Source organism: Gopherus evgoodei, chromosome 11, assembly GCF_007399415.2.
Source record: "Gopherus evgoodei ecotype Sinaloan lineage chromosome 11, rGopEvg1_v1.p, whole genome shotgun sequence".
Taxonomy (NCBI): Eukaryota; Metazoa; Chordata; order Testudines; family Testudinidae; genus Gopherus; species Gopherus evgoodei.
In genome coordinates this window covers 29964807-29979909 of record NC_044332.1, presented here as the reverse complement: position 1 = coordinate 29979909, position 15103 = coordinate 29964807, and the positions used below count along the sequence as shown (strand labels likewise).

Here is a 15103-nt window from a genome sequence, read left to right as displayed (position 1 = left end):
TTAGTTTCAGCTACCCATATGTGGTGATTGATAACCTCTAATCAGGTTATAAAAATCCTGTTCCTTGTCAGTGCAAGACAACTAAAACTTGTTTAGACTTATGACTCATTACTAAGAATCACATCTAACCTGAGGTTGAAGGTGAAGGTGCCCTGCTCCACCAGTTTTCCTGTAAGTGCTGCCGAACTATCAAAGAAATGGGTGATTAGTGTGCTCAGCTTAGCACTTGGCTGAATTCCAGTCATTTTCATTGTGTGCAGCCCTTCAGGATGAATGAACGAAACTAACAAATCCTACAATCTTTATTAAGACCCAGTCTACACTATGGACTTATATTGTTATAACTATGTCAGTCGGGTGTGAAAAATACATGCCCCTGAGTGATGAGGATATATTGCCCTAACCTCTGCTGTAGACAGTGCTATGGCAACAAGAGAGGTGGATTAACTATGCCAATGTGAGAAACTCCCCATTGGCATAGTGGAATCTTCTCAGTGGGCAGGCACACTTGAAATGCTGCATCAGCCCAGCTGCAGCACTTAAATGAAGACACTCCTACACTGACTGGAGAGGTGGATTTTTCACACCCTTGAGCGACATAATTATACTGATATAAGTTTGTAGTGTAGACCTGGCCTAAAGTGCTTTAGCAGCACAACTGCACTTGTGTATGTAAAGAGAAGCCTTAAGCAGGGGTAGCCAATAGAGCCTGAAATCTTTTTATTTACTTATTATTGTCATTATTGTTATTTTTTGTCTTGTTTTCTCTGGAGTCTGGGTCTTTACTAGAAGACTTGACATAGAAATTTGGACCTTGACAAAAAATTATTGACTACTCCTGCCCTAAGACAAAATACACATTGAAGTAAATCTGAATTTTCCAGAGTAAAGATTGAAGAGGTGGTGCCTTAAAAAAAAAGAAAGAAAGAGAGAGAGCAAGAATAATTGAATATCAACATTTGACATGTAGGTTTTCCTTGGAAAAGCATTTTTAAGAGCAATTAGTAGCATCACCGAGATGTGTTGGAATGAAATTCTTAACAATCGTTTTCACTCTGCCCAAATAATGCAGGTGCTACTAGGTTTTGACTTAGGCAATTGTAGGGAGATCACCTCTGCTGTTATTGTACCAATTCATGTTCCCAAACAGAAACATTACAGCATGGCTACTTTTGAATTTATTATGTTAACACAAGTGTGACCCTTTTTAAATCAGGAATGATGTATGAAATGTACAGTTTTGTACCTAATTCACACATTTTTCAGATAATGCTGTGATAAACTGTGTGTTATTAGACATACTATTTTAAATGCACAGAAAGATGCAGCCAGAAAAATATACTCAGTGCAGAAGTCTCGAGACAATGCCCTGGCACAGAAAAGTTGATTTTTTTTAAAAGACATTTTAGAGTTTCTAATTCTCTCCATCCTTAAAACACCATCAAGTGATCCACTCCATAATCAAACTTGCTCACTGTTAGGCCTCTGCTATTTTATCATGTAACCCTCAGTGTATTCAATGGGAATTTTGTATATTGGACTGCAAGATCAGGCCCTTTATGTTGGTTCAAGGGAGAAATCAGATGGAAAAAGGATGTTTCTTACAGTCTAGGGGAATGTACCAGCAAAGGGCTTAAATCTCCAAATGGATCAGTCTGCATGCATCCCTGTCCTAGGCAAATACTTGTTCAAGATCAAACACTAAATCTTACAAATGTATATTTAAAGTAAGATTTCTGTGCATGATTTCAGTAAAATGCTGTCCATGATTAACTGATGCATTGATAAGCAACTACCTGATATCATAGAATCATAGAACTAGAAGTGGGGGAGTGTAGCGAGGGGGCCCCACTCCCCCGCGCTCCTGAGGAGAACAGGGCAGAAAGGGCGCGGCCCTGGGCGAAGCCCCCGCCACCTGTCCCTGCCCCCCAGAAGTCAAGGGGCAGGACAGGAAGTCCAAGGCCACCGCCGCCTGTCCCCGGCCCCCGGAAGTCAAGGGGCGGGACAGGAAGTACAAAAGCCTAGCCCCAGGGCTCAGTCAGAGGGAGGCAGCCAGAGAGAGCAGACGCTAGGGCCCAAGCTCCTGGCCTACCCCGTGCCCGGTACCCGGAGGGGTACTGGCCTGACCTACCCTGGGGCCAGCACTCAGAGGAACTGACTGAGCGGTCCGACGCTCGGCCTGTGGAGGAGCTGCCTGGACCTCCCGACGCCCGGTACCCCGAGGAGTGGATCGGACCTCCCGAACCCCAGTACCCTGAGGAGTGGACTGGACCTCCCGACGCCGGACACCCTGAGGAACCCATGGTCTGGGACGCCCCGGACGACGCTGGCAGAGGGCAGGTACCCAGCAAGGGGGAGGTTGGAAGTGGCCCGGGGCAGCCGACGCTGGTCAGGCTGCAGGCTCGCCTGAGCCAATGTCAGTGTGTTGCGGCCAGGATCCCCACTGACAGCAGCGAGTCTTGGCCGCTGCTAGGGCCCCGGGCTGGAACGCAGTGGCGTGGGAGGGCCTGCGTTCCCCCTGCTATCCCTCCAAGGGTGGCAGACTCCCCCTCCCCTGACCTGAGGCGGCCATCTCCGCTCTCTTGTTGCTCAGCCCCTGCTGAAAGGCCTGAGCCTAGACTGCGTGTGTTGTCCCGCCCCGCCCAAGGGCCAGGGCGTACTTATATACTGTTCTCTCGTGCTCAACCCTGCAGCAAGAGATGGGCCTGAGGCAGAAGGAGTGGGGCGAGCCAGTGTGGCTCCCCTTCCCCCTCAAGGAGGGTCGAGCCCCGGCACCACTCTACTACAGGGAGGTTTAGGTTGGATATTAGGAAAAACTTTTTCACAGGAGGGTGGTGAAGCACTGAAATGGGTTACCTAGGGAGGTGGTGGAATCTCCTTCCTTAGAGGTTTTTAGGGTCAGGCTTGACAAAGCCCTGGCTGGGATGATTTAGTTGAGGATTTGTCCTGCTTTGAGCCGGGGGTTGGACTAGATGACCTCCTAAGGTTCCTTCCAACCCTGATATTCTATGACTTTGTGATTCTGAGGGACCTTGAGAGGTCATCTAGTCCAGTCCCCTGCACTCATTGCAGGACTAAGTATTATCTAGAACATCCCTGACAGGTGTTTGTCTAACCTGCTCTTAAAAATCTCCAGTGATGGAGATTCCACAACCTCCCTAGGCAATTTATTTCAGTGCCTAACCACTCTTGACAGGAAATTTTTCCTAGCTTTCAACCTAAACCTCCCTTGCTGCAATTTAAGCCCATTGCTTCTTGTCCTATCCTCAAAGGTTAAGAAGAACATTTTTCTCCCTCCTCCTTATAAGAACCTTTTATGTACATGAAAATTGTTATATCCTCTCTCTGTCTTCTCTTTTCCAGACTAAACAAACCCAGTTTGTTCAGTCGTCCCTCATAGGTCATGTTTTCTGGACCTTTAATCATTTTTGTTGCTCTTCTCTGGACTTTCTCCATTTTGTCCACATCTTTCCTGAAATGTGGCACCCAGAACCTGACCAGTGCAGAGTAGAGCAGAAGAATTACTTCTCATGTCTTGCTTACAACATTCCTGCTAATACATCACAGAATGATGTTTCTTTTTTTTTTTTTCCTTTTTTTTTTTCAACAGTGTTACACTGTTGACTCATGTTTAGCTTATGGTCCATTATACCCCTCAGATCCCTTTCCACAGTACTCCTTCCTAGGCAGTCATTCCCCATTTTGTATGTGTGCAACTGATTGTGCCTTCCTAAATGGAGTACTTTGTTTTTATCCTTAATGAATTTCATCCTATTCACTTCAGACCATTTCTCCAGTTTGTCCAGATCATTTTGAATTTTAATCCTATCCTCCAAAGCACTTGCAACGCCTCCCTGCTTGGTATCATCTGCAAACTTTATAAGTGTACTCTGTAAGCCATTATCTAAATCACTGAGGAAGATACTGAACAGAACCAGACCCAGAACTGATCCCTGTGGGATCCCACTCATTATACCCTTTCAGCATGACTGTGAACTGCTGATAACTACTCTCTGGGAATGGTTTTCCAACCAGTTTTGCACCCATTTTATAGTAGCTCCATCTAGGTTGCATTTCCCTAGTTTGTTAATGAGATGGTCATGTGAAACAGTAATAAAAGTTTTACTAAAGTCAAGGTGTACCACGTTGACTGTTTCACCCTACCCACAAGGCTTGTTACCCTGTCAGAGAAAGCTATCAGGTTGGTTTGACATGATTTGTTCTTGACAAAGCCATGCTGACTGTTACTTATCACCTCATTATCTTCTCATTGTTTGCAAATTGTTTCCTTTATTATTTGCTCCATTTATTATCTCTCCGGGTACAGAAATTAAGCTGACTGGTCTGTAATATCCCCGGGTTGTCCTTATTTCCCTTTTTCTAGATTGGCATTATATTTTCCCTTTTCAAGGCTTCTAGAATCTCTCCCATCTTCCATGACTTCTCAGACATAATTGCTAATGGCTCTGATATCTCTTCAGTCAGCTCCTTGAGTATTCTAAGATGCATTTCATCAGGCCCTGGTGACCTGAAGACATCTAAGTAATTTTTAACTTGTTCTTTCCCTATTTTAGCCTCTGATCCTACCTCATTTTCACTGGCATTCACTATGTTAGACATCCAGTTGCCGCCAACCTTCTTGGTGAAAAACAAAATAAAGAAGTCTTTAAGCACCTCTGCCATTTCCACATTTTCTGTTATTGTTTTTTTCCCCTCATTGAGTAATGGGTCTACCCTGTCCTTGGTCTTCCTCTTGCTTCTAACGTATTTGTAGAATATTTTCTTGTTACCTTTTTTGTCTCTAGCTAGTCTGATCTTGTTTTGTGCCTTGGACTTTCTAATTTTGTCCCGACATACTTGTGTTAGTTGTTTATATTCATCCTTTGTAATTTGTCTCTTGCCATACTTCCTGTCTTTCCTGTGCAGTGGGATAGTTTGCTCTTGTGCCCTTAATAATGTCTCTCTCTGAAAAACTGCCAACTGTCTTCAATTGTTTTTCCTCTTAGACTTGCTTCCCGTGCGATCTTACCTACCAACTCCCTGAGTTTGCTAAAGTCTGTCTTCTTGAAATCCATTGTCTTTATTTTGCTGTTCTCCCTCCTACTATTCCTTAAAATCATGAACCCTACCATTTCATGATCACTTTCACCCAAGCTGCCTTCCATTTTCAAAATTTCAACCAGTTCTTCCATGTGCATAAGCTCCTGAATCACAGCCATTGTCAGTTACACAAGGATCTTCAAACTGTTTTGGAGGCTATCTAATATGTATGATTTTATATAGCTTTCAAAGGCCCAATCCTGTAATTGTTCTTCATGAACAACCTCTATTTTAATTTGTTTGAGGGCATAGGATCCAGATGAGAAAACGTATGGATACAATTGAAAATTTTTAGAACTCCTCCCCTCCACCGCAAAAAAAAAGAAAGAAAGAAAGAAGGCATAGATTAATGAAAGGCTCTGTGTAGAAACAATCTTCAGTAGATTAAAACCTCCCTCTCAACATCACTTCCAATACGTAGCATTGCCTGTGTTCTGAATTTGAATTCCATGAAGACAAAAAAAATAGAGATACTGAGTTTAGTTCTTATTCAGAAAAATAGCCTTTAGTTTGCTTTTAAAAATAGGAATATCAGTTAAAATTTAATAAGATTACAGTAAAATCATAGCTTCAAAAAAGATTCTATTATCCATAGAGCAGACAAAAGCATGCTTAAAGAATTTTTGACCCATATGAAAGAGGAGTTGTTGTTAATGAAATGATTTATGATAAGCTTGTGGTATTGTATTTTTTGGTCATGTAGTTCTGCTTTTAATCAAAATTAAACTAATGTCTTGCACAAAAGATCGGATCCAGCAAGATACTAAGCTCTCCCTGAGACATGTTGAGGACTTTCCATGACAGGCCACATTAGTTCATTTTGAAACATTAGTGTGTTTAGACTGGTATAAACCATGTTGGTGTGTCATGTTTTCATTATTGAGCCAGCGTCACAGCAGTCTGTGTCAGAATGAAGTGTTTAGTGATCATTTATGATTTCTTACTTCCTTGATTTTAGGAATTAGGAGCTCCCAACTAACATAGCTTGAAGAGTTCAATACTTTCCTGCCAAAAAACAAAAACCAAACAACATTGTATAAAATCATAGTATACCACTATTTAGAATTTGATTTTTACCAGCAGGTGGCGCTGATGTTCTACAGCAAAACAATAATTGATGTATTTTTTTCTTAATACTTCCCCACACACTTTTATTTCATATACTACTTTCATGTTTTTAAATGCTCGGTTATTTTACTGGGTCATTTGCAGTTTTAACCATGACATGGTTGTTAGAAGACAGCAAGCCACTTTCTCACTTTGTCTCCTTTCTTGATCAGATCTACTCAATTTTCTTTATCCAGAATGTTATTAAACTTTGCCTTGTTTTCAGATTATTTTAGGGCACAAGGGACGGATGATGATAATCATAATTATGCAGGACATAGAGAAAATTTGGCACTGTAACGTTTTACAGCATGTGTTTATAAACACTTCTAAGATAGATAATGGGAACACTTGCCTCTAACATTTCTGAGCTGGATTTTCCAGAATTCTAGTCAAATGAACATCTAGGAGAGAAACTTGGCATAGTAGAGATAAGTCCAAGAATTTTGCAATAAGATCTGAACTTGCCCAAAGTTTGAAGGAGTTCAGCTGCAATTTTCTGGTTCAAGCCCATCTGTAGTACTTGCACTTGTTACTCGATGTATGTGGAAACTAAGGATATACATCTCCGATTAAGTGTCCCTTCTCTCTGCCTTTCTTCAATGGCATCAGGTAGGGAGCAGCCTTCAATACAACAGTGAGTGCAGGAGTGACAGAAATAAGAAAGGAAGGGGTGGTCAGCCGTTGAAAGGGTAGGGCTTTGGCATCTGGACAGGAAAAATAGCAGGCAAGGAAGGAGGGAGCATTTCAGTCAGGCTGACCCAAGGCATCTCCTTCCAAGGGCAGCAGAAGGAAGCTACCCTCGTCTACTATACTCATTCTAGTCAGGGATTGACTGGAGAAGAACCATGCTAATATGGGGTTTCAAAATGACTCAGGTTGCTTACAGTCCTCTGCCTTGCTAAGAAGTGAGATTCAGGGTGGCCAGGCTGCTGCTGCTGCAGCAGGGGAACCACCTGGAGGGAATGGAGAGGAACTGCAAATGAATAATTCATTCCTAGGCTCAGAGCCTCTTTCCTTTGCAGCCTTTAAAGGAAGAAGGCCTGCATGAAGGGATCTTGATGACTAGGAATCATGACTGGTCTCTGTTCTCCTTATCCGAGCTTGGTTGTTGTCCAGCAACAGTGTCTGACAACTCCATCATCAAGCTGCTTTGAAGTCCACTTTCCTAGCTCCCTTAGAAGGAGATTAGGAGGGAGGTCATAAGAGGCACCAGTCACTTTGAAGCCTGGCTTCAGCAAGCTTATTCCTCGATTTCTCCTCTGTTTCTTGATAGGGTGTGGAAAGTAAGGTGTTTCCTGTACATACTACCCAGTGTGTGTTCTCTGCACATACTACCCAGGAGAAGCAGCCACCTCTTGCAGTTATTAATGAACCAGAGTGATGATCAAAGGCACTGTTTCTATTCTGTGCTTCAAAAGCTGCAGTGTTTCCCTGTCAATAGCTGAGCTCCCACCCATTCCTCCTTTTCACTATATTGGTGGACTTCCAGGGGACACTTTGAGTCCTTTTACCCACCGTGTTGTAATCACAGGAGAAAAATGGGGCACATGAGATCTGAAGATGAGAGCTAGTGGGAGGAGGGGCAGTGAAAAGACTATGTGGAGTGCAAAAAAGCTCCACAGTACACCTCCAAAAGTCAGCCTGAAAGAAGAATCCTTGACCCATCCAACAACTCTACATGGGTAGGAACACAGACTTACGGTCCACTACAGTGCCTGCCGGACTGTGGGGCATGGAGATATAACCTTCCCGTCCACCTGAAAGAGATTCATCTGCTGGAAGTCTAAGGAGATTACTTGCGCGCATATACCTGGCAGCCCTTAAGAGACCCTCAAATGGGAAGGCAAAGGACGCAGCAACATAGAAAACTGCCTAATCTCTTTCCTTGCCTTCCATTACCATCCTGCCCCTAGCTCCTCATGCCTGCTGGGCTGCCATCCCGTGGGTCTTGTATTCTTGGAGGGGAGAGGAGAGGAAATGGGACTGAGTCCCCTGCAGCACTTTACCAGGCACACTCAGTGGTAGAGCCTTCTTACCAAAGCTGGCAGATTTTTTAGGCTTCTTCCCATCCTGGCATATATTTTGATAGGCCTTGTGTAACTCTCTTTTCTACCCATCCTAGCTGGTACATTTCTGAGAAACTTACCCCTTCTACCTGTATCTTAAGGGACTGAAATTTTCTTCTTTTTGAGTGCTCTTCTTTGTTCTTGCTGTTTGAAGGCTAAATTCCAAGGGCCCTCTTTCCTTATATGCATTTATTGCACCTAGCGCAGTTGGGCCCTGATAAAGGATGATACATATAATGAAGAAGCAGCTGCAGTCTGGCTAAACTCTTCTTCTACCTCCAGCTGATATTGTCATGGCGGGATTGGAAGAAGCATTTTCCCACATTTCGGTAAAAAAGGTGAGACATGGATGGCGGTCCCCAGATGAGCTAAAATTAAAGTGATCACAGGATTTGTTTTTAATTCATGGCCCTAATGAAAGAGTCTAAGCACTTTCCCAAGTTCACGCAGGAAGTTGGTGTGATAGCAGAGGACTGAACTCCAGTCTCCTGGGTCCCAGGCTAACAATTGAACCATCTTCCCTTTAAAAAATGAGGCTACAGGGAATACAATTAAATGCATAAAATGAAATATAAATGTTAAGTAAAATTATATCACTTTGATTTGGCATTTGATTTTCTTTAATCATTGTATAAGCTGGTACTTCTCTCAATAGATCATCTGTGTAGATTTTAAGATGTGTGTTTTTGTCCTCATACAGTTCTGTTCCTGATTAACCCTCTGATTGTGGTTTGCTATTACTTAATGCATAGCCGTTTCAAATGTAACTTAATAATCCCAAACAAGAAGGCAATTTTCCCAAACACTGTTGTGAAATTAGTGAAATACATGCATATATACAGGGTTGGGGGGTGAGGTGTGGGGGAGGCTATGAGTTAAATGAAACTGGAGAAAATCAGTATAAATATATGAGTTGTGTTTTCCCCTTAAAAAGTCACATACAGCTAAGGACATCATAACTGTGCATTCCAAAAACTACGTAAAAAGGAATGTTAAAAATTTTCACTTATTTAATTTAAATTTCATTCACCCCTTTACAGTTAGTTAAGATCTTATTCTACCCAGTGGGCTTCTGTTCATGATATTGAGCTAAAATCTGTTTTGCCCAAGTGAGGATTAGGTAAAAACTAAACAAGAGCCTGTGAAGTTGGCCCACTGTGTTCATTATCAAGCCATGTTGTGATTCAATTTAACTTTATGTTCTAAACCTATGATCCGTGCCAATCTCAGCTCCAAAGATCAGTCTGTCGACATGTTCTTCTCCAAGTTCCCAGTATTTCTTCCCACTTTCTGTTCTGATGCTAATCTGAGGCTGCACATGTTTACCCTGTTAAAGAATTTTATTAGCATGTAGGCTGCAAACGGGGGTGGGGGGATGTTGAATACATGCTGAACGTAGAAAAATAGAGTTTGTAAGGACATTTGAGCTACAAGGCCTTTTCCAGGCACTGTCTGTTAAAGGAAAGAGTGGAAGTAATGGAGAGAGATAGAGGCAAGAAAAATAAAGGTGTAAATATGTGGAAAATAATATTTACTCCAGGATCAATTCTTTGGAACCCTGTGGTGCTTTTGGGATGGGTAAGGATGGGACACAAAGATGGGAGAAGTGCTCTAAGTTGCACCACTTGCAATGGCCTCCAAAGTGCCATTCCAGGAGCCAGGAATGATGGCAGTGCAAATATCCTCAATCCACAACCCCAGTTCTGGGAGGCTGCAATGGGTGGTGGACCGATACTGGCTATGTGAGCCTTATGCCACATGAAGGTGCCATGGCAATTGCCCAGCAGGTCAGCTAAGCTAGTTTATTATAATTTTGTTGTATTTGTATTGCCATATGGGACCAGGGACCCATTGTGCTATGTATTATACAAATGTATCATACAAGACAACATCTGCTCCTGAAGGTTTACCATATAAAAAGACGTTAAACTGAACATAAGAAAAAAGGCGGTGAAAGGGAGGAAAGAGGATAAATAAGAAAATATGAGAATGAAATAGAAAATATCATAAGGTTTAATACAGGCTTAGAAAAAAAATCTATGTTAATGAAATGCCTGTTTTAACAAGGACAGTGATAGCCTGCAGGCTCTGTAAAGAACTGGGAGTCTGGCTGCGTGAAAAATGTAATGACAATTTTTTTTATGGAAAACTGACAGTTTTTGGAGGAAATTTTCTGTGGAAATTTTTGAATTTTCATTGAAAATCCAAAAAGGTTTGGGCCAAAACATGAAAATCTTTTTCTTTTCAGGTTTTTATTTTTCAATGAAAACATTTATTTTTTTTTTGGCAAAAATTTCCTTGGGAGAAAAAAAACATTTTCTGAGCAGCTCTAGTTTAGAGTAAATGGTAGCGATCTTCATCAAGCTGTGCTTAACAAGAGATTTGTGAAATATGTTACCTGGATAATGAATCAGGACATAGGAAGTTTAATGATATGGTTCTGCACTGCATTAAACCTGCAATGTGAGTGCAAGTTGCTACCACATCGCAATGACAGCATTTTATACCCACTTTGTACAGGTGGAGACTGCACAACGTGAAGGGCCTCAGAGAGTTACATGCTAGATGTATAAATACAGCAGTGGGGACTTGGAGAATAGGAATAAGCATGCCTATACTTCAAGAACTGTGTGCAGGACACACATAGGAGGCAAAAGGAAGTTATTTAAGTTATCTGTTTTTTTAGACAATTGGCAGGAAGCTAAGTAGATAGGCTTTTCTCAGTGAGTTTGCTGTGGCCATCCTGTTACAAGCCAGCTTAAAAAAGGTCTTGCCAAAGATTATCACAGTCCTAGCTGCAGCAATTGAAAAGAGGATATCTACGTCTATGAGTATTTTTTAAACTAAAATTGTATTAGTATGGCACTTACCAAATAATGTGATGATGGACTGATCAGTAATTAATGACCCAGTGCCATTTTAAACTGGACAACTGGTAACATGGTACAGTGATTTCATCTCTGCTTCCCTTCTTACAGTTTGCAAGACATATCAAGAAATCTGAAGGCCAGAAAACCCCAAAAGTTGAATTACAAATCTCAATTTATGGTGTAAAAATTCTAGATCCAAAAACAAAGGTAAGAAACTTAACTTCATAATTGTTTGTTACACCAGTAGTTAATTCAACATTGATTTAGAAATTCTATTTTATAAACCACTCTTCTAACAATTTCTTGTAGCGAAAAACTCCCTACTTATGGAACAACTGTAAAAATGCCTTTGCTAGTTACTGTAAATAATCATTTTTGTCAACATTTACCACACAGAAGTATATGAGATAACACAGGTTTTCTAAATATAGTATACATAGGGATGCTCACATTTCTGTAACAAAACTACACTGGGACTGACATTCCATATAGCCATACAAGAAGGGCAAAGTGGCCACGACCCTCTGACATTGTTTCCAACCCTCCTGTGTCCTCTGGTTTGAGAGCATGTGGAATAAGAAATAGCTGTGGCAACTATGAGTTGTGCGCTGACAGATGTTGACTATTTAATGGGGATAACTAAATATGTACTAGTGATGTATGTCAACTTTTGTAGCTGACTTTATGATCCATTTATATTTGCTGTGAGACTTCTCTTTCACTATTTTGCAAGGGCTACTTGTTTTTCTGGGTGTTTTTCCCCCCTCAGAAGGCTTTGAAATTCCAGCTGTGCTATACGTATGGCTTGATAACAATGGCAGCAACTGATTTGGTGAAATATGGCCTGAACCATGGTCATTTCTACAGGATTGTAGTTCATTGTCTCCCTATTGTGGTTGAAAATGTAATTTGACTTACAGAAAAAAAACAAAACTAAACAAAAAATCTTCCCTTGAATTCAAAGAGGAATAATGACTTAAAGACCCATAAACAGATCTTAAAAGTATTGTAGGTCTAGTTATTCAATAATTTTCAACATTTTATAATTACAAAACTCTTGTTGCTGCATTTTGTATTATTATTTTTATGATGAATATTGCAATTCAGTATAATACTGTAGTTGGAGATAAGCCAAATTTAATTCAAGGACATTTCTACTTGCAAACCTTTCTGCTTGAGACCCTTTAAGTGACAGTGGGTGAAAAGTTGGTAAGCAGAAAAAACCCAGCAACACTAAGTTGACTTCATTGTAGTTCTGTATCCTCCTTGTGGCATTGTGGGATGAAAAGTGGTTTCAAATCCTTGTCCTAACTACAGCCATTTTAAAAATAACAAATGCCAAAAAAAGTTAATCCCTTGCAGAATGAAATATAAGGAGCTTTATAGAAAATTGTGGGATGCAAATTACTAAGGGAACAAGACATTTTAAACTCTTGAAAATGTTATAACAAGCATTAGTAGAAATCAACTAGGAGCAGTTTTTGTACCTCTTTTTTCTTTGTTTTCTTAACACTACAAAATTACACATGAATGAAGCCCTCATTTGCAATTCAGCAAAAGCAGATTTAAAATACACACAATATTATGACAATATCAAAAGGAACACATTTATTGTGTTTTCTGTAAACAGAGGATAAATAGCTTATTCCAACACAAACACATTATTCCTTTGTATTACATGTACAAATAGTTGAACTCACTTTTAATCAGTGTGGAGGGATTTTTTTATAGATGTTTATGGATATCTTTTTCAGATGTTATAACAATCGCTTTTTTCTTGTTTTGTTTTTGTTGAGAATAATTCATTTTAATTAGCTTACTGACCACAGTGAGTCATGGTAGCTGAAGGAGTCTTTTTTCCCCTGAACTGTTTTGGGTGTTGTTAATATTATTATTAATTTTAATTGTGGTAGCACCTGGGAGCCCCAATCATAGATCAGATCTCCATTTTGGGAGGTTCTGTGCAAACACAAAAGATGTCCCCTGGCCCAAATAGTGTAGGAGTTACAAAGTGTTGAACAGACCTGGACTTTAAAAGTTAAGAAACAGAGAGGTTGGGGCCCAGTTCAGTGAGGTGATTTAACTCCCACTAAGGTCAATGAAGGGTGAAGATGCCAAGCCCATGAGGAAGGAGACCCTCAGCATCTCATAAAATCAAGCCCCAAATACTTGCTCAGACCACACAGCAACAGCAGAACCAAGATTATAACACAGGACTTCCTCACTCCCAGTTGCTGTCAGGCTGAGAATAACTTGCCCAGGGAAATCAGTGACAGAACCATGTTTAGAATATGATACTGCCTGGCTTAGTCCCCTCAACATTTTCTTCCCCTAGTGCTGTCCCCGTCTAATTTACTGACTCAAAGGTTGAGGAGGAAACATAAAAGAGCTTTTCTTCTTCCCACTGTAGCCCATCTCTCTAAACACAAGGAAAAATTGCTTCCTCCTTTCCTAAATGGGGTTGAGGGCAGCTGGCAGTCGCTGCAAGGAATTGCCTCTTTCCCTAGAAGGCTCCTGTGCTGCCCACTGATGTGGCACTGGGAACATGAAGAAACACAATCTGTTGTTAAAGGGGTGGATGGAGAGATTATAAGGTAAAGTTTGAAGAGCTCCAAGCTTTGTGGAGAGGGTGAAGAAGGGGAGAAAGCCAAAAGGGTAGGGGTGGGAAGAGTGTCTTGGAATGTAGGGGAGAGGAAGAGAACTGAGAGCATGGGAAAGGGAGGAGAGAGCATATGGAAGATGCGGGAGATAGGAAGAGGAGAGAGCCTTTTGTTGGGCGGGGGGAACAGATGGGAATGAGACTAGTTTGGAAGGAGAGGGAGAACCTAGGGGATATGGTGAAGATTGCGCAAGCAGCATGGATGGAAAAGAATGTGACTAAAATTTTTGGCCAGGAGGTAAATGAGAAAAATTGTTTTAACGTGTGGGTTTTTTGACAACCTGCAGGAGAGACAGAGGTTCAGTGTGTATGAAACATTTTATTGGGGGACAAGGTGCGCAAGAGGATGGATGTGGAGGGAGTGTAGAGATTGGGAACAGGGAACATGGCAGACGGAGAGAGACTGAAAACATGAAGAAATCTTTGAAAGACTTAAATCCTGTGTTATAATCTTGATTCTGCTGTTGGTCTGTGGCCCTAAGCAAATTATTTGAGGCTTGATTCTTGGAGATGCTGACTGCCCCCCTGCTGAGATTACAGCAATCTGTAATCTCTACACAGGAATCCACAATTTTTAAAGTAGATATAGCTCACATATCAACTGCAATATTTTCCTTCATAGCTGGTACTGCTTTCCCATGCTACTGGCCAAATGAAATAAAACACCAAGAGGGTTACTGAGAAAAATAAAATACTAGAATCTCAAATATTCTTTCTATTTCTGTAATTTTGCCAGGCTCCTGAAAATTAAGAACACTGTCATTGCCACTGTTTAAGCAGTTAGGCCATAAGAAAATATTGGGGAGTAGTTTTGGGTTTTTTCAGTTCCATTCATCAGAAACAGTGATTTACTGGTCACACTTCTAATTCCAAGACTGTGTATTTTAAGTGTGTGTCACAGAGTACAGGGAGGGAAGGTGGGAAGAGCACAGGAGAGCATGTATTCTGCTCACTTAGATGCTAATTACTTTCCCAGGGAAAACTGGTTGGGGTAATTATCTAACCAGGCTGGTGGGCTGGGTGGGATAAAGATTCTATTAGCCCATGAGCCCAGGTCTGATGAAGAGGCACAGGAAGGAAGTGCCAAGAGGGAGTGAGAGAGAGGAACAGGGCTAGCTGAGCTCAGCCACATAGAGAACTTAAGAGATGTGAGACCTCTGTTCCCCTCAGGTCCTGAGGAGAGGGCCAAAGGCACTGTGAATGTTGTAAACCGACTGTCCCACAGGGACTGTAATAATTTTGATGGAGAGAACTTAAAATGAAAGGTCACTGAGTGTACACCTGGTGGAGTCTGCTCA

At 41.3% G+C, this 15103-nt stretch overlaps 1 protein-coding gene across 1 annotated transcript in view; it reads left to right on the top strand.

Moving 5' to 3' along the window:
- GULP1 (GULP PTB domain containing engulfment adaptor 1) overlaps positions 1 to 15103 on the top strand; it is a 286451-nt gene that overhangs the window by 211152 nt on the left and 60196 nt on the right. The window contains 1 exon segment of the mRNA XM_030580450.1: positions 11255 to 11353. Within this exon segment, the coding sequence (XP_030436310.1) occupies positions 11255 to 11353 (99 nt within the window).